The sequence below is a fragment of the Mustelus asterias genome, chromosome 6, assembly GCF_964213995.1.
Source record: "Mustelus asterias chromosome 6, sMusAst1.hap1.1, whole genome shotgun sequence".
NCBI lineage: Eukaryota > Metazoa > Chordata > Chondrichthyes > Carcharhiniformes > Triakidae > Mustelus > Mustelus asterias.
In genome coordinates, this window is record NC_135806.1 from 84,885,291 (window position 1) to 84,907,264 (window position 21,974).

Consider the following 21,974-nt stretch of genomic DNA (forward strand, 5'->3'; position numbering starts at 1 on the left):
CTCACCACCCTCACAGGCAGTGGATTCCAGACCATCACCACCCTTTGGGTAAAAAGGTTTTTCCTCACATCCCCCCCTAAACTTCTTGCCCCTCACCTTGGGCCTGTGTCCCCTCGAGACTGACCCTTCAATTCAGGGGAATTGCAGCTCTTTATCCACTCTGTCCATGTCTCTCAATCTTCTTAAAAGGAAGTCCCAAGGATGACAGCAGTTTGACAATGACAACACATATTAGCACTTCCCTCTAATAAACACCCCTGTTTTACAAACTGACCTGAAAACACAATCAATTCTTCCAGATGATTCACATCTTTGAACGAACCCAAACATAGCCTTAATATGACTTTTGGAAGTTTCATGATCAGCAAGATCTCTTTCAACATTCATCAACAGGTCCTCAAACTGGAGGAATGTTAGTTGTTCCAGTGCAGTTATAACACTTACATCTCCCTGGAAAAGTGGATAATTGTCCAGGTATGTTCTGTGAACAAAAAGCTGGACAAATCCAACCTGGCCAATTACCCCCAATCAATTTCCCCTCAATCAGTAAAGTGATGGAAGGGATTATCAACAGTGCTATCAAGCAGCACTTACTCAGCAATAAGCTTGTCTCAGACTATTTGTTTGGGTTCCGCCAGGGTCACGGAGTTCCTGATCTCATTACAGCCTTGGTTCAAACATGGACAAAAGAGCTGAATGCCTGAAGCGATGTGAGTGACATCAAGGCAGCAATTGACCGAGTATGTCATCAAGTAGCCCTATCAAAACTGGAGTCAATGGGAATGAGGGGAAACCCGCCGCCAGAGTCATCTCTATCTCAAAAGAAGATGGTTGTGGTGGTTGGAGGTCAAAGATGTTCAATTTAGGTGGATTGGCCATGATAAATTGTCCATTAGTGTCAGGGGGGGGGGGGGGGATTAGAAGGGTAAATATATGAGGTTACAGGGATAGGGCCTGGGTAGGATTGTTGTCGGTGCAGGCTCAATGGTCCAAATGGCCTCCTTCTTGACTGTAGGGATTCTATTATTCTATAATCATCTCAGCAGGAGTTCCTCAGTTACATCCTAGGCCCAACCATCTGACCTTATGATGGAAGGAAGGCCATTGAAGAAGCAGCTGAAGTGTAGATGTTCACTACCATTCGCAACTTCTCAGATACTGAAGCAGTTCACGTCCAAATTCAGCAAGTTCTGTACAATATCCAGGCTTGAGCTGACAAGTACCAAGTAACATCTGCGCCACACAAGTGCCAGGCAATGGCCATCTCCAAAAAAGAGAGGATCCAACCATCACCCTTCATATTCAGTGACATGATCATTGCGGAATCCTCCATTTTCAACATCTTGGAGGTTACCATTGACCAGAAACAGAACTAGCTATATAAATACTGTGACTACCAGAGCAGGTCAAAGGCTAGGAATCCTGCAGCGAGTAAAACATCTCCTGACTCCCGAAAGCTTGTCTACCATGTACAAGGCACAAGTTGGGAGTGTAATGGAATACTCTTCACTTGCTGGCTGAGTACAGCTCCAACAACCCTCAGGAAGCCTGCCACCATCCAGGGCAAAGCAGCTGCCCGATTGCTATCCCTTCCACAAACATTTGGTCCCCCCGCCACACAGTGGCAGCAGTGTGTACCATCTATAAGATGCACTAAAGCAATTCAGCAAGGGTCCTTAGGCAGCAGCTTCCAAACTTTCGCTCACGATCATCTAGAAGGGCAAGAGCAGCAGATACCTGGGTACACCACCACCGGGAGGTTCCCCACCAAGTCACTCACCATTCTGACTTGGAAATACATTGCCATTCCTTCACTGTTGCTGGGTCATAATCCCGGTACACCCTCCCTAACAGCACAGTGGCTGCACCTACACCTCGGACTGCAGCAGTTCAAGATTGCAGCTGACCACCACCTTCTCAAGGGCAATTAGGGATGGACAATAAATGCCGGCCTAGGCAGCAACGTCCACATCTTGTAAATGAATAACAAACAATAGCTTGGGTCTAAAAGCAGGAAGACTTGTAGAAAAATTACAGTGCGGAAGTTGGTGTGGAAATATTGAGGCAATAAGCAATTGTAAGTCACCAATCGTTGGCACTGGCCTGATCGTTTCCAATTCTGTGCTTTACTTTGTACCTAAAATGTACTCTTCATCTTACACTTAAGATTTTGAAAATAAGAAACTGCAATTGAAAACGGAACTGTTTCTTTATTTCATTACAATCAGCTTGACAAAAGGCATGTATTTCTTTTCAAGCAAAAGAGCTTTAGCATACTTTACAGATATTGAATTATGTGCAAATATAGTAATATTTATGGCACAACAGCAGAGCATTTAACCCATCTTGTCCATGTCAGCCAAATTTTGCAGCTTCATTCGCTGACGAATTCTTACTTTGAATGTCCGTCACACTTGTCTTTGTGATATTAATTTTCTCTCAAAAAAAGCTCTGCCAAATCTACATCAGCTTAAACTCCATTAAGCTCTCCAATAATCAGACAATGCAGACGGAGCCCAGTTGGCCCATCGAGTCTGCACCCACTCTCCAACAGAGCATCTTACCCCGCCCTATACCCGTAACCCCACACATTTACCATGGCTAATCCCCCTGACCTACACATCTTTGGACTTTCAAGAATGGCATCGCATTTTAAAGGGATGAATTAAATCATTTTGTTATGGACATGAACGCGAAGTCAGAAATGCAATGAAAAATTAACCATAGGGCACCTTTTAAAAAATATCTGAATATGTTCCTACCTTAATCTAAAATAATTATAATTTTGAATTTATTCCCTCCCAACTACTAAGAACAAGGCGGTGCCAATTTTGTCTTACGTTATGGACCAAATGCAAACACAACATGCTCAACGGGTTTACTATATAGGAATGGTGTCAAAATAAATATAACTAAAGCTAGCGACATGAATAGAATTACTTCTTCTTCTTCTTCTTGCTTTTCTTGCCACCTTCTCCTGGTTGTGCATTCTGATCTCCTCCTCCAGCCTTCTGAGTCCTGGTTTTCAGTTTCGGAATCATTTCAGCGACATGTAACATTACTGACTTACCTGGAGAGAGAAAAGAGGTAGAAAAATAGGGTTTGTTAGTGATTTTGAAACGGCTCCTCAGTTTACACATTTATTTTCAGTGCCAATAAGTTCCCTTAGAGACACACATTTGGGTCTGCTTAAAATATTTTCAAGTGTCCCTTTCTTGCCCCACTTGGTCACTCGGAACCACCGAACTATTTCCTTCTACAAGATACACTGCAGGAACTCACCAAGGTTTCTTAGGAAGCACCTTCCAAACCCACAACCACTAAGAGCGAGAAGGACGAGCAGCAGATACCTGGAAACACCACCACCTGGAGGTTCCCCTCCTAGTCACTCACCATCCTGACTCGGAAATATATTGCCATTCCTTCACTGTCACTGAGTCAAAATCCTGGAATCCCCCCTCTAACAGCACTGTTAGAAAAGTATATCTTCCCAGATCAGTCAAAAATCAGAGGTAACAACTAATTTCTTGATATCAACTTTATTCATATTTCCTATTATAATTCAGGTCAGAAACTCCAAAGTGTTTTATGAAGTCTGCCTGGATCATAAGATTTGCACTTTGAATTTGGCTAGGGTGAGCAGGAGATGTTCCACTTCAAGTATGATTCAAATGACCCACTAAGGAGCTTTTATCAAACAAAGTTTATTTAAGAATACAGTTAACATGTATAGAAAGAAAATTAGCAATAACTTTTAACAATTACAAACAAGAAAAAAAACAATGATATTATATAACCCTTAATGAATATAGGAAATGTCCCAATCAAACCAATCCCAGAAACAAAATCCTTTCCACAGGTTTAACACAGCAAAGACTAATGCTCACGTGATACTAGAACTTAGCCCTTTGGTTGAATGTTGCAGTTCTCTTGAGGCACCCACAGGCAAGCTTGGAATCAGAACAGCTTCCCAAACACCACGGTGACCCTAGTCAAACCAACCACCAGCAACAGATTTTCTACCCCAGAAAGGCCAGGACCCTTGCTTTCAGTTAACAGCAGAATTTCTAAAACCAGAGAGAGAGAGAAACACTGCTTTCCAGCTTGATGTCCACCCCCTTCTAAACTAAAACTGAAAATGAATCCTTAGATTTTTTTTCCTGGGGAAGAACCACCTGACTTTGACTTGTCAATCAATTTTCCCCACTTACAATGCAAGGTTAGAAAAGATCCCAGAGTAAAAATAAACAAAAGCCATTGAAGTAGCAATAAAAGGACTTCTAGCAGACAGCACGGCAACATAAAAAACTGAAGAGGACTGCTTACAACTGCAGAGAAATGGATTTTTAAAAAAATTCTTAAAAAGTGCACTAACGTCACATTCCCCCTTACATGAATTTACCACTTTTCTGCCAAACTTTGGATGCATTCACTCTGGTAACTGCACAGAATTCAGCCCAGAAGTGACAGAATGTATTATCAACCTCACTGCTAAACTCCCTGATTTCTATGCTCCAGTTTCCAACCCAATTGTTCTGCTCTCCAGATCCAGTACAACAGCACCAGCGTGAACAAGTCACTCGAGAGAGATTAACTTGCAGGGCTTTGGGGAACAAGATTGACCTGACTACTCAAAAAAGCCAACATGGTCTCAGCTGACCAGCGTCCTTCTGCAGCATAATAAAGAACAAAGAAAATTGCAGCACAGGAACAGGCCCTTCAGCCCTCCCCGCCTGCACAGACCATGCTGCCCGAATGAACTAAAACCCCTACTCTTCCGGGGACCATATCCCTTTATTCCCATCGTATTCATGTATTTGTCAAGATGTCGCTTAAAAGTCACTACCGTATCCGCTTCCACTACCTCCCCTGGCAGCGAGTTCCAGTCACCCAACACTCTGTGTAAAAAACCTTGTATATCTCCTTTAAACCTTGCCCCTCGCACTTTAAACCCATGCCCCCTAGTAATTGACTCTTCCACCCTGAGAAAAAATTGACTATCCACTTTGTCCATGCCCCATATAATCTTGTAGACTTCTATCAGGTCGCCCCTCAACCTCCGTCATTCCAGTGAGAACAAACTGAGTTTCTCCAACCTCTTCTCATAGCTAATGCCCTCCATACCAGGCAACATCCTGGTAAATCTTTTCTGTACCCTCTCCAAGGCCTCAATAAATGACTATAACTGAACTGAAGATTTTATATGGAGGTTTGTGACCTCCATGGTCACATGGTGGACATATCAATAATAAAAAACAGTACAGCACAGGAAACAGGCCCTTCGGCCCTCCAAGCCTGTGCCGCTCATTGGTCCAACTAGACCATTCGTTTGTACCCCTCCATTCCCAGACTGCTCGTGACTATCCAGGTAAGTTTGAAACGATGCCAGCGTGTCTGCCTCCACCACCCTACTTGGCAGCGCATTCCAGGCCCCCACCACTCTGTGTAAAAAACGTCCCTCTGATATCTGAGTTATACCTCGCCCCTCTCACTTTGAGCCCGTGACCCCTCATGATCGTCATCTCCGACCTGGGAAAAAGCTTCCCACTACTTCACCCTATCTATACCCTTCATAATTTTGTACACCTCTATTAGGTCTCCCCTCATTCTCCATCTTTCCAGGGAGAACAAGCCCAGTTTACCCAATCTGTCCTCATAGCTAAGACCCTCCATACCAGGCAACATCCTGGTAAACCTTCTCTGCACTCTCTAAAGTCCCCAGAGGTGGATGAGGGTAAAGCGGTTGATGTGGTGTATATGGATTTCAGCAAAGCGTTTGATAAGGTTCCCCATGGTAAGCTTTTGCAGAAAATACGGACACATGGGATTGAGGGGGATTTAGTGGTTTGGATCAGGAATTGGCTAGCTGTAAGAAAACAAAGGGTGGTGGTTGATGGGAAATATTCATCCTGGAGTTCAGTTACTAGTGGTGTACCGCAAGGATCTGTTTTGGGGCCACTGCTGTTTGTCATTTTTATTAATGACTTGGATGAGGGCGTGGAAGGACAGATTAGTAAATTTGCGGATGACACTAAAGTTGGTGGAGTTGTAGACAGTGCGGAGGGAAGTGGCAGGTTACAGAGGGACATAGATAAACTGCAGAGCTGGGCCGAGAGGTGGCAAATGGAGTTTAATGCGGAAAAGTGCGAAGTGATTCACTTTGGAAGGAGTAACAGGAATACAGAGTACTGGGCTAATGGTAAGATACTTGGTAGTGTGGATGAACAGAGGGATCTCGGTGTCCATGTGCATAGATCCCTGAAAGTTGGCACCCAGGTTGATAGGGTTGTTAAGAAGGTGTACGGTGTGTTAGCTTTTATTGGTAGAGGGATTGAGTTTCGGAGCCAGGAGGTCATGCTGCAACTGTACAAAACTCTGGTGCGGCCGCATTTGGAGTATTGCGTACAGTTCTGGTCGCCGTATTATAGGAAAGATGTGGAAGTGTTGGAAAGGGTGCAGAGGAGATTTACCAAGATGTTGCCTGGTATGGTGGGAAAATCGTATGAGGAAAGGCTGAGGGGCTTGAGGTTGTTTTCGTTAGAGAGAAGAAGATTAAGAGGTGACTTAATAGAGGCATACAAGATGACCAGAGGATTAGATAGAGTGGATAGTGAGAGCTTTTTTCCTCGGATGGTGTTGGCTAGCATGAGGTGACATAGCTTTAAATTGAGGGGTGAGAGATATAGGACAGATGTTAGAGGTAGGTTCTTTACTCAGAGTAGTAAGGGCGTGGAATGCCCTGCCTGCAGCAGTGGTGGACTCGTCAACGTTGAGAGCGTTCAAGTGGTTATTGGATAAACATATGGATGATATTGGAATAGTGTAGATTAGAGGGGCTTTAGATTGGTACCACTGGTCGGCGCAACATCGAGTGCCAAAGGGCCTGTACTGTGCTGTAATGTTCTATGTTCTATGTTCCACGTCCTTCTGGTAGTGCGGCGACCAGAACTGGACGCAGTACTCCAAATGTGGCCTAACCAGTGTTCTATACAGCTGCAACATCAGACTCCAGCCTTTATACTCTATACCCCGACCTATAAAGGCAAGCATACCATATACCTTCTTCACCACCTTCTCCACCGGTGCTGCCACCTTCAAGGATTTGTGGACTTGCACACTTAGGTCCCTCTGTGTTTCTATACTCTTGCTGGCTCTGCCATTTATTGTATAACTCCCCCCTACATTAGTTCTTCCAAAATGTATCACTTCGCATTTATCTGGATTAAATTCCATCTGCCATTTCTCCGCCCAATTTTCCAGCCTATCTATATCCTGCTGTATTGTCCGACAATGTTCATCGCTATCCGCAAGTCCAGCCATCTTCGTGTCATCCGCAAACTTGCTGATAACACCAGTTACACCTTCTTCCAAATCATTTATATATATCACAAATAGCAGAGGTCCCAGTACAGAGCCCTGCGGAACACCACTGGTCACAGACCTCCAGCTGGAAGAAGACCCTTCGACCACTACCCTCTGTCTCCTATGGCCAAGCCAGTTTTCTACCCATCTAGCCACCTCTCCTTGTATCCCATGAGCCTTAACCTTCTTAACCAACCTGCCATGAGGGACTTTGTCAAATGCCTTACTGAAATCCATATAGACGACATCCACGGCCCTTCCTTCGTCAACCGTTTTTGTCACTTCCTCAAAAAACTCCACCAAATTTGTAAGGCACGACCTCCCTCTTACAAAACCATGCTGTCTGTCACTGATGAGATTGTTCCATTCTAAATGCGCATACATCCTGTCTCTAAGAATCCTCTCCAACAACTTCCCAACCATGGACGTCAAGCTCACTGGCCTATAATTACCCGGGTTATCCCTGCTACCCTTCTTAAACAACGGGACCACATTCGCTATCCTCCAATCCTCAGGGACCTCACCTGTGACCAACGAAGAGACAAAGATTTCCGTCAAGAGCCCCAGCAATTACATCTCTTGTCTCCTTGAGCAGTCTAGGATAGATGCAATCAGGCCCTGGGGATTTGTCAGTTTTAATGTTACCTAAAAAACCTAACACTTCCTCCCTTGTAATGGAGATTCTCTCTAACGGGTCAACACCTCCCTCTGAGACACTCCCAGTCAACAAGTCCCTCTCCTTTGTGAGTACCGATGCAAAGTATTCATTTAGGATCTTCCCTATTCCCTTGGATTCTAAGCACAATTCCCCTCCTTTGTCCCTGAGAGGTCCGACTTTTTCCCTGACAACTCTTTTGTTCCTAACATATGAATAAAATGCCTTAGGGTTCTCCTTAATCCTGTCTGCCAAGAACATTTCGTGACCTCTTTTTGCCCTTCTAACTCCCCGATTGAGTTCTTTCCTACTCTCTCTGTATTCCTCCAGAGCTCCATCTGTTTTCAGTTGCCTGGACTTGACGTACGCCTCTCTTTTCTTTTTGATCAGATCCTCAATTTCCCTGGTTATCCACGGCTCTCGAATCCTACCTTTCCTATCCTTCCTTTTTACAGAACTAAGTAATTTGTGGATTTAATTAATTCAATGGTTAAAGGCAGATGTCAAACATCAGATATCATGCTTTAGGCCCAAGACTACTGATGCTAGCAATGCCCCAGGGGATCTGCTAGATGATTCTGAAGTATTTTTGTCTTGTTAGCAATTTTGGTGAATACATTTTTCAAATAACTCACATTTCCAAATCCTCCTACATGGCTAGATTATTTTTTTGTCAAGATTTTGTCAATATCCTTCCATTTCTTCACAGAGATGCTGCTTTAGATCATGCTTCCTGCCCATATTTTAAACAATTTGCAGCTCATTCAATCCATCCACTTTGCTTCTGTAATTTCATTATTGGTCATTTCTCCCCTCCAACTGCTATTCAATAATAAAGGTAATGAATGCTGGTCGAGCCAGCGATGCCCACATCCCATAAATGAATTATAAAAAACCTCCATACCCTGTCATCCCAAAGTCCCAACCAGAAAGCTTGCCCATCTTTCAGTTCTGATAAAAATGGCACCCAAAGTTGACCTGCTAACTGCCCATTGTGTAGCTTTAGAATTTTCTATTTTAAACCTTTTTAAGTTGTACCTGTCAAATTTTAGGATGTGGTCCTTCATGTTGATGAAAGCAAGTAATGTCAAAATGTGACAAATGCCCAAGGTCATTTTATTATGACCCCATCAATACTCCACACTGTCATGAGAAATTAATGGATATTAAACATAAAGTTCTCAGTAATTGGTAAATCTCATGAACAAAGAATATTCCAACTTTGTATACATGCTCCAAGCTAAGCAGACAAAACCACATGACATGCTTGCAAAGTCAGTCTTGTTATCAGTCTCTTCAATTGTTGTCAGTCACTGGGCAAACTTTAATAATTTACAAAATGGAAGGAGGATTTTGCTGGGTTATAACACCTGATTAATCAGAAGTTAAAAGCAGCAGCAATAAAGGAACACAGTGAATGAGAACTACTGCTCAATACAGGATAAACATGAATACAGACCAAATGGACAAATGGCCCATTTCTGTCTTTTTTCATGTCTCCAATATCACAATCTAGAAAAAATAAAACAGATAAATCAACATCACAAGACAGAGGTTTCCATTTAAAAATGAATACAACTCATCACTGCACAAGTTGTAAGGTCATTGCTGATGTCCAACTAAACAAGTTACTTGGAGGAAAGTGTAGACATGGTAAAGAAAATCTTCACACTATCCTGACTCATCTCCAGTACAACTGGATTCAGGACATTCATTGGTTTGTGGCCTTGATATTTATCCGGTGGCAAGTGGCATCATATGACTAGCACAGAGATACTTTAAGCAAGATGAATCTGTTACTGCACAACAACACAACATGTCTTGACAAAGTCTTCAATCAATAATCTTAGAATCATGGAATGACGTGGTGCAGAAGACGGCGATTAGACCCACTCAGCCTGAGCTATCCAATTAGTTCCACTCTCCTGCTCTTTCCCCCTACCTTATAAAATGTTTACCCTTCAGGTATTTATTCATTTCCTTTTCGAAAGTTACTCCTGAATCTGCTGCCACCACCTTGGGCAGCACGGTAGCACAGTGGTTAGCACTGCTGCTTCACAGCTCCAGGGTCCCGGGTTCGATTCCCGGCTCGGGTCACTGTCTGTGTGGAGTTTGCGCATTCTCCTCGTGTCTGTGTGGGTTTCCTCCGGGTGCTCCGGTTTCCTCCCACAGTCCAAAGATGTGCGGGTTAGGTTGATTGGCCAGGTTAAAAATTGCCCCTTAGAGTCCTGGGATGCGTAGGTTAGAGGGATTAGCGGGTAAAAAAAAGGGATTAGCGGGTAGGGCCTGGGTGGGATTGTGGTCGGTGCAGACTCGATGGGCCGAATGGCCTCCTTCTGCACTGTAGGGTTTCTATGATTCTATGATTCAGGCAATGCATTTCAGATCACAACAACTCACTGCATAAATACTGTTACCTTATGTGGCTTCTGGATCTTGTTCCAAACACCTTAAATTTTTCTAACCTACCGCTGGAAACAGTTCCTCCTTGCTCTATATATACATAATCTTTGTCAACTTCCTTCCTTAAGGAGAACCTCCTCCTCTAATCTTTCCACATAATTGAAGTCCTTCATCCCTAGTACCATTCCATCTTTCACACTCATCCCAAGGCCTTGACATCTTTCCTAAAACATTGTGCCCAGAATGCAACATAGTACTCCAGCTGAGACCAAATCAGTATTTTATAAAGGTTTAGTACAACATCGTTGCTTTAATAAGGTCAAGGTTCCCATTAGCCTGCTCAGCCTCTACTGCCACCTACAAGCATGTGTGTACATACACTCCCAGCCAACTCTATTAGGATACCCCCCTTTAAATCCTACCATTCAGTTTATATTGTTGCTCCTTCCAAAAATAAATTACTTCACATTTCTGGTGTTAAATTTTATTAGTCTGAGCCTCCTGAAGTCTGCTACTTTCCTCAGTGTTAATGACATTTCGGAGTTATATGTCACCTGCAAACTTTGAAATTATTCCCCCTATATCCAATTTCAGGTCATTAATATATATCAGAAAAAGCAGTGATTCCAATATCGAGCCCTAAGGAACATCACTGTATACTTCTATCCACCCTGAAAACTAACCATTCATCACTGGTTTCAGTTTCCAATCCCTATTCATGCTGCCACTGACTCTTCAATCTCATCAGCTTTACCTTTGTTAACAGATCTATGACATTGACAAGCACCTTAATTAGTCTTTAGGTTAATGGTACTGTGAAATATTTCTGTGTTTATAAATAAAACACACAAGTGGAATTCCATTATTTGCTTTGAAAATATGAAGTGCACAGTACTATAGATATTGTTCAGGAAAAATAAAAACCACCTCAGGAGCAAGGCATGCTGCATAGTTAACAGACCCACATACATGTTTCACAGATTCAGTTACTTACGTGTGGGAAATTGCTCTAAACATAAGGACCCATCTTCATTTTTCAGTTGAACTCGTATTCTGCCTCTGAATTGTACATCTCTGTTCCACTCACGAGGGTAGAGTTTATTCTGAAAATGGTGCACAACACATACTAATAGGACATGGGAAAAACACCAGATATCTTAAATATTCAATATTCAGCAAGATTAACATTAAACACAATAAATACCTCTACTGCCACAATCAGTCCTGCTGCTGCACAAACATCTCGAATTTCTCCAAATGTTGGGTTTTCAACAGCCTTTACAGAAAAACAAAAAAGTTTCCAATGACAACAATTTCCATTGATGTAAGACATTTTATGAAAAGCATGCACTTAGGCATTTCAGAGTAAATGCATGGAGCACTGAAAATTGCTATCAGGAATGATGCAGAGTAACTAAAAAGCTTTATCAAAGAAATGGATCTTTAGATTTGTTAACCTTGGTGAGACGAGGGTAATGGAGAGGAGAAGGAAGTAGTTTAGGGAGGGAATTCCAGTGGGTAGAACAAGGTACCAAAAGGTCCTGCAACTAATGGTAAAGCTAAGGGAGTGGAGATGTTTGAGATCACAGAAAGTTACAGGGAAGGGCTGGATGTCAGTTGCAAGCTATTCCTGCATTGGAAAATGAGAGCCAAGGAACAGGGGGAAAAGACAGACACCAAGCTGATTCCTGGGTTAATAATTCAGGGATTGAGCGAGACTAAAGCTGTAATTGATATGAAAATAATCAGCAGGTTAGGTAGCAACTGTGGAGAGAAGAAACAGAGTTAATGCTTCTAATCAGAACTCACATTAGAAATGTAAAAGGTTTCAAGCAAGTGTAAGGGGGAAATTTCCCTTCATCCTTCTGTCTCAGCTGATGCTTTATCAAAACCATTTCTGCTATTTTTAAAGGATAACAAGCTTCAACAACTCATGTGCACCAATACCCTTCAGATGTTTCTTTCCCTTCACTTCCTTCCAACTCCAACGGTTCTTTGGTCAAAATACCAAGCCCATGGGATACAGGGTTACGTGGCAAACAGGATCAAAAGTTGAGTTACTAACAGGGAACAAAGGGTAATGGTTGATGGACGCCCTTGAGAATGGAACGTTGTTTCAAGTGGTGTTCCGCAGGGTTTGGTACTGGGATCCTTGCTGTGTGTGTTATATAACAACTTGGATGTGAATGTTGGGGGGCATGATTGGAAAATTTGCAGACGATACAAAAATTGGTTGAGTCGTGAATAATGTAGAGGATAGCTATAATCTACAAAACCATATCGATGGGTTGGTGGAGTGCGCAATAAAGTGGCAGATAGATTTTAATATAGAGAAGTGTGACGTAAAACATTTAGGGAGGTCGAACAGTTATAAGGAATACACAATAAGTGGGAATATTGGCAGAGGTATAGAATATAAAAGAATATAATGTTGGAATTGTACAAAACACTGGTGAGCCAAGATGGAAATTGAAGACAAAGGCTATGCCACAGCCATCACTATTTGGGCTGCAGAATCCATTCACTGATGATCTTTCTTAATCTCACCTTTTCTACTGGTATTCGTCTTCCTTCTGCTATAGTCTTTTTGCTGTTTATATATGCTGGATATATGCAAATAAACCTTCAAGACAAAAAAAAAGTTACTTTAGATTTTGAATCCACCTCAAAAGATTTCCCGAGGTAATCACAAGCAAGTCCAATAATTAAGAGAAATTTACAAGCTCCTTCTCTATGCAAACTTATCAAACTCCACCCCACACCATCACTATCATTATTTTTTTTAAAAAACTGATTTCCACCATAAATGCCTGCACTTATATCCCAAAAATTGTAAGTTGATCTTTTATAAGCATAAAAGCGTTTCTGCTAAATAGATTTGTTTTTATATTCATACACTCACAGCTCTTGGTTTAATAATAGCCTATGGCAATGCTGTTTCCTATTCTTTTTCAATAGTGCTTTCATTTAAACACATGTTGGAGATTCACTGCTATTCCAGTTGCTCAGTACTTTCTGGTTTCTCAGAAAGCAGCTTGTGCAATAGGAGATCAACTAGCACACATGAATAGAGGGCTTGTTGGTAACATTAGGGAGAAAGTGGATTGGAAATGGTTTAGAAGCCGTGATTTGATTTATTATTGTCACTGTATTCTAATACATAAGTATTGCTTCTCGCACGCTATACCGACAAAGTATACCGTACATAGAGAAGGAAAGGAGTGAGTGCAGAATGTAATGTTACAGTCATAGCTAGGGTGTAGAGAAAGATCAACCTAATGCGAGGTGGGTCCATTCAAAAGTCTGATAGCAGAGGAGAAGCTGTTCTTGAGTCAGTTGGTACGTGTCCTTTTGTTGTTGGTGATCTGGACACCTAAAAACTTAAAGCTCTCGATCATTTCTACTTCGTCCCTTTTGATGTAGACAGGGGCATGTCCTCACTATGCTTCCTGAAGTTGATGACTAACTCCTTCGTTTTGTTGACATTGAGGGAGATATTATTGTCATCGCACCAGTTAACCAGATTCTCTTTCCTGTACTCCGTCTCATCATTGTTTGAGATCCAACCAACTACGATGATGCCATCAGCAAACTTGAAAATTGAGTTGGAAAAAAGAATTTGGCCATAGTCATAGGTGTGTAAAGAATATAGTAGGGGGCTGAGGACACAGCCTTGTGAGGCACCGTGGTTGAGGATGATCATGGAGGAGGGATTCTTACAGATAACGATCTGTGGGTTAGGAAGTCTAGGATTTAGTTGCAGAGGAAGGAGCTGATCCCCAGGCCACAGAGTTTGGAGAGGAGTTTCGTGGGAATAATGATGTTAAAGGCTGAATTGTAGTCAATAAAGAGGAGTCTGACATAGGTGTCTTTGTTATCTAGGTGTTGCAGGGTTGAGCACAGGGCCAGGGAGATGGCATCTGCTGTGGACCTGTGTGGCGATAGGCAAACTGTAGTGGATCCAGGCAATCTGGGAGGCTGGAATTGATTTGTGCCATAGCTAACTTTTCAAAGCTCTTCACAATAATGGATGTCAGAGCCACCAGACAATAGTCATTAAGGCACCCTGCTGGCTTTTCTTAGGTACTGGGATGATGGTTGTCTCCTTGAAGCAGATAGGGACCTCAGATTGGTGCAAAGAGAGGGTGAAGATGTCTGCAAATACCCCTGCCAGCTAGCCACACAGGATCTGAGTGCTCCTGTGGGTACCCCATCCAGGCAAGTGGTCCTGTTGATTGGGTGTGTCTCAGAATGATATGTAAATACTGGTGAAGGAGCGGGGCCAGACCTAAATGAGACTCACCCGCAGCTGTACGCAGTGGGTAGGAGGAAGGACCCCAAACCCGGTGATTAAAGTGAGGAGTGTTCAATGTCTGCAAGCCAGCAATATACTACGGGCCCTAACAGCGCAGCGACGTGTTCAATGCCTAAGGAGCTGGGGCACCCCCTTTATGACGATACAATGGGACAGGGGAACCCCGGGTTCCAGAATAGAACGCTGGGATATTTCCCAGGTCCCCGGATCATTCCAAACATTGCTACATTAATGCCAGGCGCCACTCTTACCGCTCTCTGTCGGCGTAGCTCTTGTTCATGTACACCATGTTGTCCGGCTCCATTTCCTGCTGAATCAGCCCTATCTCACCGGGAGGCCGGCCTCTGCCCTGCGCTGATTGCTCACAGCTCCTCCGCCTACACCTCCTATTGAATACCGCGGCTGTCAATCCCCAAAACACCGCAACTTCCGCCTGACCCCTGACTACACACAAGCTGGCCAATGAGGCTCAGGGTCCCCACTCCACTCCCACCCTTAATAAAGGAGGAGGAGGGAACAGTTTAATTGGATAATAAAAATATCAGACGTAAAAACAACTTCAATAAAACCAAATAATGCTTCAGGCAGCCGGATATAGGGAATTATAGAAGGTTTCCTGCACAGGAGGATTTGCTGTCATGGATAAAAGCAAAATACTGCGGATGCTGAAATCTGAAACAAAAACAGAAAATGCTGGGAAATCTCAGCAGATCTGACAGCATCTGTGGGGGAGAGAATAGAGCCAGTGTTTCCAGTCTGGATAACCCTCCGTCAGAGCCTAACTCTGAGATTCCAGGCTCACATTTTCCCTATAGCCTTGTATTTTTTCTCTCTCCAGGCAATCATCTAATTCCAACCACTTGTGGCATCAAAATGTTTTTCCTCATGTTGTCATTATTTTTGCCAATCACCTTAAATCAACATCTTCTACCTCTTAAAACTTCTCCCAAAGTTCCTCCCTCCGTTCAGACCTCTCGTGATTTTAAATACCTCTCCTAATCGTCTCTTCCTGGATAACTTCTCCAATCTATATCCACAACTGAGGTCCCTCATCCCTGGAACCATTCTCCAAAATTTACACATCCTTCCTTCAGAATTGGTCACTACAGTTGAGATTGAACCAGTGTTTTAAACAGGTTTATCATAACTTTACAAAATGCTGAAAATACACAGCATATCCGGCAGCATCAGTGAAGCAAGAAAGAGTTGAATGTGACTTCTTAAGAACCAAAGTTATAGTTGTATTGAAATGCTATATCACTCTGTCTACATATGCTGCCAGACCTGCTGAATATTTCTAGCACAGTTTTTATTCAGATTTCCAGCATCCACAATATTTTGCTTTTATCATAACTTCCTTGATTTTGTACACAATGCTGCTATTTATAAAGCCCAGGTTCCTGTATGCTTTATTAACCATTCCTCAACCTGCTCTAGCTTCCATCTTCAATGGTTTGTGCGTATATATCAAGTCCCTTTGCTCCTGCACCCACTTTAGCATTATACCCTCTGTTTTATATTGCCTCTCCTCATTCTTTCTACCTAATGAATCAATTTTTATTTCTTTGCCTGAGATTTCATCTTCCAAATGTCCAGCCTGCTGATGACCTCTTGAAGTTTATTATCCTCAGCACAGTTCACAATACTTCCAGGTTTTGTGCCATTTGGCATTTTGAAATTCCCAAATTATCATTTTTAAAAGCTTTCGTATTACCAAGGTTGAGCTGATTGCTGAGCTTATCCTTATGTTTTTAATGCATGTACTGTAACATTTGCAATTCGCCACAAAACTCCTGTATCTTGGAAAATTATGGCCACAAGAATTCGGAGCAGGAGTAGGCCATTTGGCCCTTTGAACCTGTTCCACTATTAGATAAGATGATGGCTGATCTGATTATGCTCGCAACTCCATTTTCCTGTCAGTCTTGAATAAACTCAATGAGTCAGCCTCCATTGCTCTCCGGGGAAGAGAATGCCACAGGCTAACAACCCTCTGATAGAAAATAAAATCTCATCTTAAATGGGAGATACCTAATTTTTAAACTGCATCCTCCTAGTCCTAAATTCTCCCACAAGTGAAAATGTCCTCTCAGTATCTACCCAGTCAAGTTTGCTCATGATCTTATATATTTCATATGTAGCCATTTGAATGGCTGATCCAGTTCAGTTTCTTGTCAATAGTAACTTTCAGGGTGTTGATTCCACGATGGTAATGCCATTGAATGTCACGAGGAGGTGCTTTGATTCTCTCTTGTTGACTGTCCATTGTTTGATGCAAATGTTACTTGCAACTTATCAGCCTAAGACTGAATATTGTTCAGGTCTTACTGCATATGGTCATGGACTGTTTCAGTATTTGAGGAGTTGCAGATGGTGCTAAAAATTGTGCAAACATCCCTATTTATGACTTATGATGGTGGGGACATCATTTCTAAAGCAGTTGAAGATGGTTGGGCCTTGGACACTACCCTGAGGAACTCCTGCAGTGAGGTCCTGGAACTGAGGTGATTGACCTCCAACCACTATAACCATCTTCCTTTGTGCTAGGTATGGCTTCAACCAGTGGAGAGTATTCCGCCTCATTCCGATTGACTTCAGCTTTTCTTCGGGTCCTTGACGCTACACCAAGTGAAATGCAGCCTTGATGTCAAGAGCAGTGATTATCAGCTTTTTGTCCATGTTTGGACCAAGACTGTAATGAGGTCCGGAGCTGAGTGGCTCTAGCAGAACCGAGTGTTAGTGAAAATTTATTGCTGTGCAAGTGTTGCTTGATAGCTTTGATTCTGTGAGTATGACTCATCCATGGGACAGCTCTCCCAAAGCAGCAAGATGTTAGTAAGGAAAATTTATCAGGGTTGACAGTACTGGGTTTGCTGTTGTCATTTCCAGTGCTTACGTCAATGCTCAGTGGTCCTTCCAGTTTCATTTCTTTTAGGCTTTGTGGCGGTTTGATACAACTGAACTAGGCCACTTCAAATGGTATTTAAGAGTCAACCACTGGAATCACACATAGACCAGACCAGGTAAGGAGAGTAGATTTCCTTCCCTAAAGTGCATTAATAACTAGATGGGTTCTTAACAATGGTTTCACTGTCACCATTACTGAGACTAACTTTCAATTCTAGATTTGTTTATTTGAATTTAAATTCCACCAGGAGCTGTGGTGGGATTTGAACCCATGTCCCCAGAGTATGAGCCTGGGCCTCTGGATTACTAGTCCAGTGACAATAACCACGACAGCACTGTGTCAACTTGAATGCAATCACATCAGGTCCTGGTGGTTTACGAACTTTAAGTACAGCCAGCCTAACTTAATACCTCCTCTTTAGCAATTTTTAGCCCATCCAGCTATCACCTTTCTCACGATGGCTTGGGCAGTGCCTTCCTCCTTGGGAAACAGAGATGGAAATACCCAGTTCGTACCTCAGCCATGCTCCCTGCCTAATGCGTAAATCCCCTTTTTGCTCTCCAATTAGCCCCATCTGTCTTTTAACACTTTAAAACTATTTATAAGCCTATAAATACTCCCGTGTTCCCTTTTATGGTAGCTGCTTGTCTCATATTCTATTTGCTTTTTCTATTTGTTTCTCACTTAGTCCTGAACCAGTTTTGTTCTCAATTGTATTATCCACCTGACATGCACCCTTTTTCTGCTTCATTTTATTCTCCATCTCCTTTGTCATCCAGGGAGCTCTGGATTTGTTTGGCCTATTTTCCCCCCTCCTGGGAATTACCTTGAAGTACCCAAATCATCTCTTTAAAGACAGCCCAGTAATAAATTACAGTTATACCTGCCAATCTTTGATTCTAATTTTCCTGGGCCAGATCTCTTCTAAAATGCTAACATACTAAATTCATTTTATTACAGTGTATTTCAGAAGTTGTAAAGTGTTTCAGGGTCACATTATGTAATCTAATGTGTTTTTCAATGAACATTGAAATTCAATTATCTTACTAATGAATTATAAGAAGTAATTACAATCAAACTGCTGTGTCACATGGAATTGTCATGACTTGCACTGAAGCTGTGACCAATATTCCATTTCAATAGGGACCATTAAAATCATTGACAACTTGTATTTATAATATACTTTTAACATAATAAAATGAATAAGGTGCTTCATAAAGGCATTACAAACAAAACATTATACTCAGCCACAAAGGGGGTATTGGGCAGATGAACAAAAGCTTGGTTAAAGAGGGAGATTTAAGGAGCATTTTAAAGGATAAAAGGTAAGCAGAAAGATTTAGGGGTTCAGCAGTTGAAAGCACAGCTATCCATATTACAGAGATTAAAATAGAGATGCTCAAGAAGCCAGAATTGGATCTGCAGAGATATATCAAAGAACAAAAACAGCACAGGAACTGGCCCTTCGGCCTCCAAGCTTGTGCCAATCATGATGCCCTAACTAAACAAAGAACAAAGGAAAACTAAACGAAGAACAAAGAGAGTTTTAATCGTGGGGAAGATTAAGGGTAGGGAGAGGTGAGACTGTTGATGGATTTGAAAATAAGGATGAGGAAGACAATTTTAAATCTAAGGCATTGCTTGACTGGGAGCCAGTGTAAGTCTACTGGCACAAGGGTGTTGGAAGAGCAGGGCTTGGTGTCAGTAAGGAAACAGGCAGTAAAACTTTGGATGACCTCATATTTACAGAGAGGCCAGCTGGGAGTGCATTGGAATAGTCAAGTCTAGAGGCAACAAGGCATGTTTGAGCATATTAGCAGCAGATGAGCTCGTCAAACTATGTTACAGAGATGGAAATAAATGGTCTTAGTGCAGACATGTGATTGGAAGCTCATCCTTTGGTCAAATACAACACCAAAGTTGATAATCTGGTTCTGTTGCTAGGGTGAGGGATAAAATCAGTAGTCAAGGAAATGGAATGCTGCCAACACTGTGGTCCTGTCTGTGTCAGCTGTTTGGTCGAGATATCCAACTAATTCCACTTCCTTGCACTTTCCCTAAACCCTATGAATGTTCTCCCTTTCAATTGTTTATAGAACAAAATGGGTGTGTAGGGGACAGGAATCCTGGGATCAGGCATACCCAACATTTTTAAATGGTTCCAGAATCCTTCTGACTCCACAAAAATCCATGGCCTGATCTTTACAATGGCTCCTTTTGCATTCTTCCCTTTTGCAGTGTGAACTACATGGGCGTTGTAACTAGGTAGAAATATTAATTAACTTAGTTCCGTAGGGACTAGGGTGCTAGGACCCAACTGTTCACATTATATATTAATGATTTGGAAGAAGAAACTGAATGTGTTATCTCCAAATTTGCAGATGATACAAAGTTGGGTGGGAGGGTGGGCTGTGAGGAGGATGCAGAGATGCTCAAGTGTGATTTGGACAGGCTGAGTGTGTGGGCATCTGCATAGCAGGTGCAGTATAATGTGGATAAATATGAGGTTATCCACTTCTGTAGCAATAATAGGAGGACAATTATTATTTGAATGGGTGTAAATTGAGAAAGATGGATACTCAATGAGACCTCGGAGTCCTCATGAATCAGTCACTGAAGTAAGCGTGCAGGTACAGTAGGCAGTAAAGAAGGCAAATGGTATGTTGGTCTTCATAGTGAGAGGATTTGAGTATAGGGATAAGGATGTTTTACTGCAATTGTATAGGGTGTTGGTGAGGTCACACCTGGAGTATTCTGTGCAGTTTTGGTGTCCTTATCTGAGGAAAGATGTCCTTGCTGTGGAGGGAGCACAGTGAAGGTTTACCAGGCTGATTCCTGGAATGGCAGGTCTGTCATATGAGGAGAGATTAAATCAGGATTATATTCACTGGAGTTTAGAAGAGTGAGAGGGATCTCATAGAAACTTATAAAATTCTAACAGGGTTAGACAGGGTAGATTCAGAAAGAATGTTCCCAATGGTGGGGGAGCACAGAACTAGGGGTCATAGTTTGAGGATAAGGGGAGGATAAACCTTTTAGAACTGAGGTGAGGAGAAATTGCTTCACCCAGGTGGTGGTGAATGTGTGGAATTCACTACCACAGAATGTCGTTGAGGCCAAACCTTTGTCTGATTTCAAGAAGAAATTAGATATTGCTCTTAGGGCTAAAGGGATATGGGAGGGGATCAGGATATTGAATTCGGTGATCAGCCATGATCAAAATGAATGGTGGAGCAGGTTCAAAGGGCCAAATGGCCTACTCCTGCTTCTAGTTTCTATGTTTCTAACAGTTAAGGCAGCTGATCGCAAGAAACTGGTATGGCCTTAAATGTGCCAATAGTCTGGGTTTACAGAATTATATTTGTTTTAATTACACTCTGTGCAATTGAGGGCTTCTTTGTTAGCCTTATAAAAATAAGCAAAAGTTTAGAACTCAGCAACTTGAACTTAGTATTATTGCACCCTTTCTTTAAACAACAGCCATGTATTTTAATAGGTTGTATTTTACTAAATGTCTTAATTTATGAAACATAACTGTAGGACAGAACACCTATATTTTTAAAATAAATCTTTTCCTGACATGGTAGGAATTATTACTCTCAATTGTCTTAGTATCTGTGAGATTGCTTTAGGATGTTGATATGAATTGTTTAAGATAGCTTGCGTTATTGATAAGAGGATTGAAATTGCTTGTACAAATGCTCTCTATCAACAAGGATGTATTTGTTCACAATAGAATGTAATCAGAGAATAAAATTAAAATCTTTGATGGCTTCTGTGGCATACTGGCAGCATTCGATGAATCCGAGGTCTGTGAGGGATAAGAATCTTCCATGTTGTCTTCACTGCTTTTGTTATGTACAACATTTCGTTTAATAAATTATATTTGATTCATAAATAATAGTTATTCGTACCTTGTTAGGCCAGAATCCATTGTTAGAGATAATCAATTCAGAACTTAGAACTTGAGGTAAAGGGGGTTATACATCAGAACCTCCAGAGTCCACCTGACTTGCGTCTGAGATTGTCTGTGGACCAAAGTTTACTGAATTATCATCACACTTCACATACCACAATTTGCATTTGTCTATTAGAAGTGTGTGTGCAAATTGTGAGGCATTAATTTAAGCAAATCCTAGGGGACGAATGTAAAGATACTTGGTGGATTTTTATGAGTTACCAAAAGCACTTACAGTGCAATGTAAATGTTTTCTCTTCCCTATTCCAGTTTTCTAGAATCTCAGCTTCACAGAAATATTGGAACCCACATTCTGAGGTTGCAGTTTGCCATTAGATGGAGCATGTTGATTTGGTGTAACAATTAATTTACA

General features: G+C 42.0%; 1 protein-coding gene across 2 annotated transcripts; it reads right to left on the reverse strand.

The window, feature by feature from the left end:
• Window positions 1-2,190: 2,190 nt before the first annotated feature.
• srp19 (signal recognition particle 19) lies at window positions 2,191-21,671 on the reverse strand. Of its 2 annotated transcripts, none has more exons than XM_078214665.1 (5): window positions 21,558-21,671; window positions 12,968-13,043; window positions 11,625-11,696; window positions 11,415-11,523; window positions 2,191-3,070 (listed from the first exon to the last, which is right to left on the reverse strand). In XM_078214665.1, the coding sequence occupies exons 1-5, from the start codon at window positions 21,575-21,577 to the stop codon at window positions 2,937-2,939; spliced, it is 411 nt and encodes a 136-aa protein (XP_078070791.1). In that variant the 5' UTR covers window positions 21,578-21,671; the 3' UTR covers window positions 2,191-2,936. The 2 variants fall into 2 exon arrangements, with proteins under 2 accessions (XP_078070791.1, XP_078070792.1); XM_078214666.1 differs by lacking the exon at window positions 21,558-21,671 and adding an exon at window positions 14,987-15,137.
• Between the last annotated feature and the right edge of the window lie 303 nt (window positions 21,672-21,974).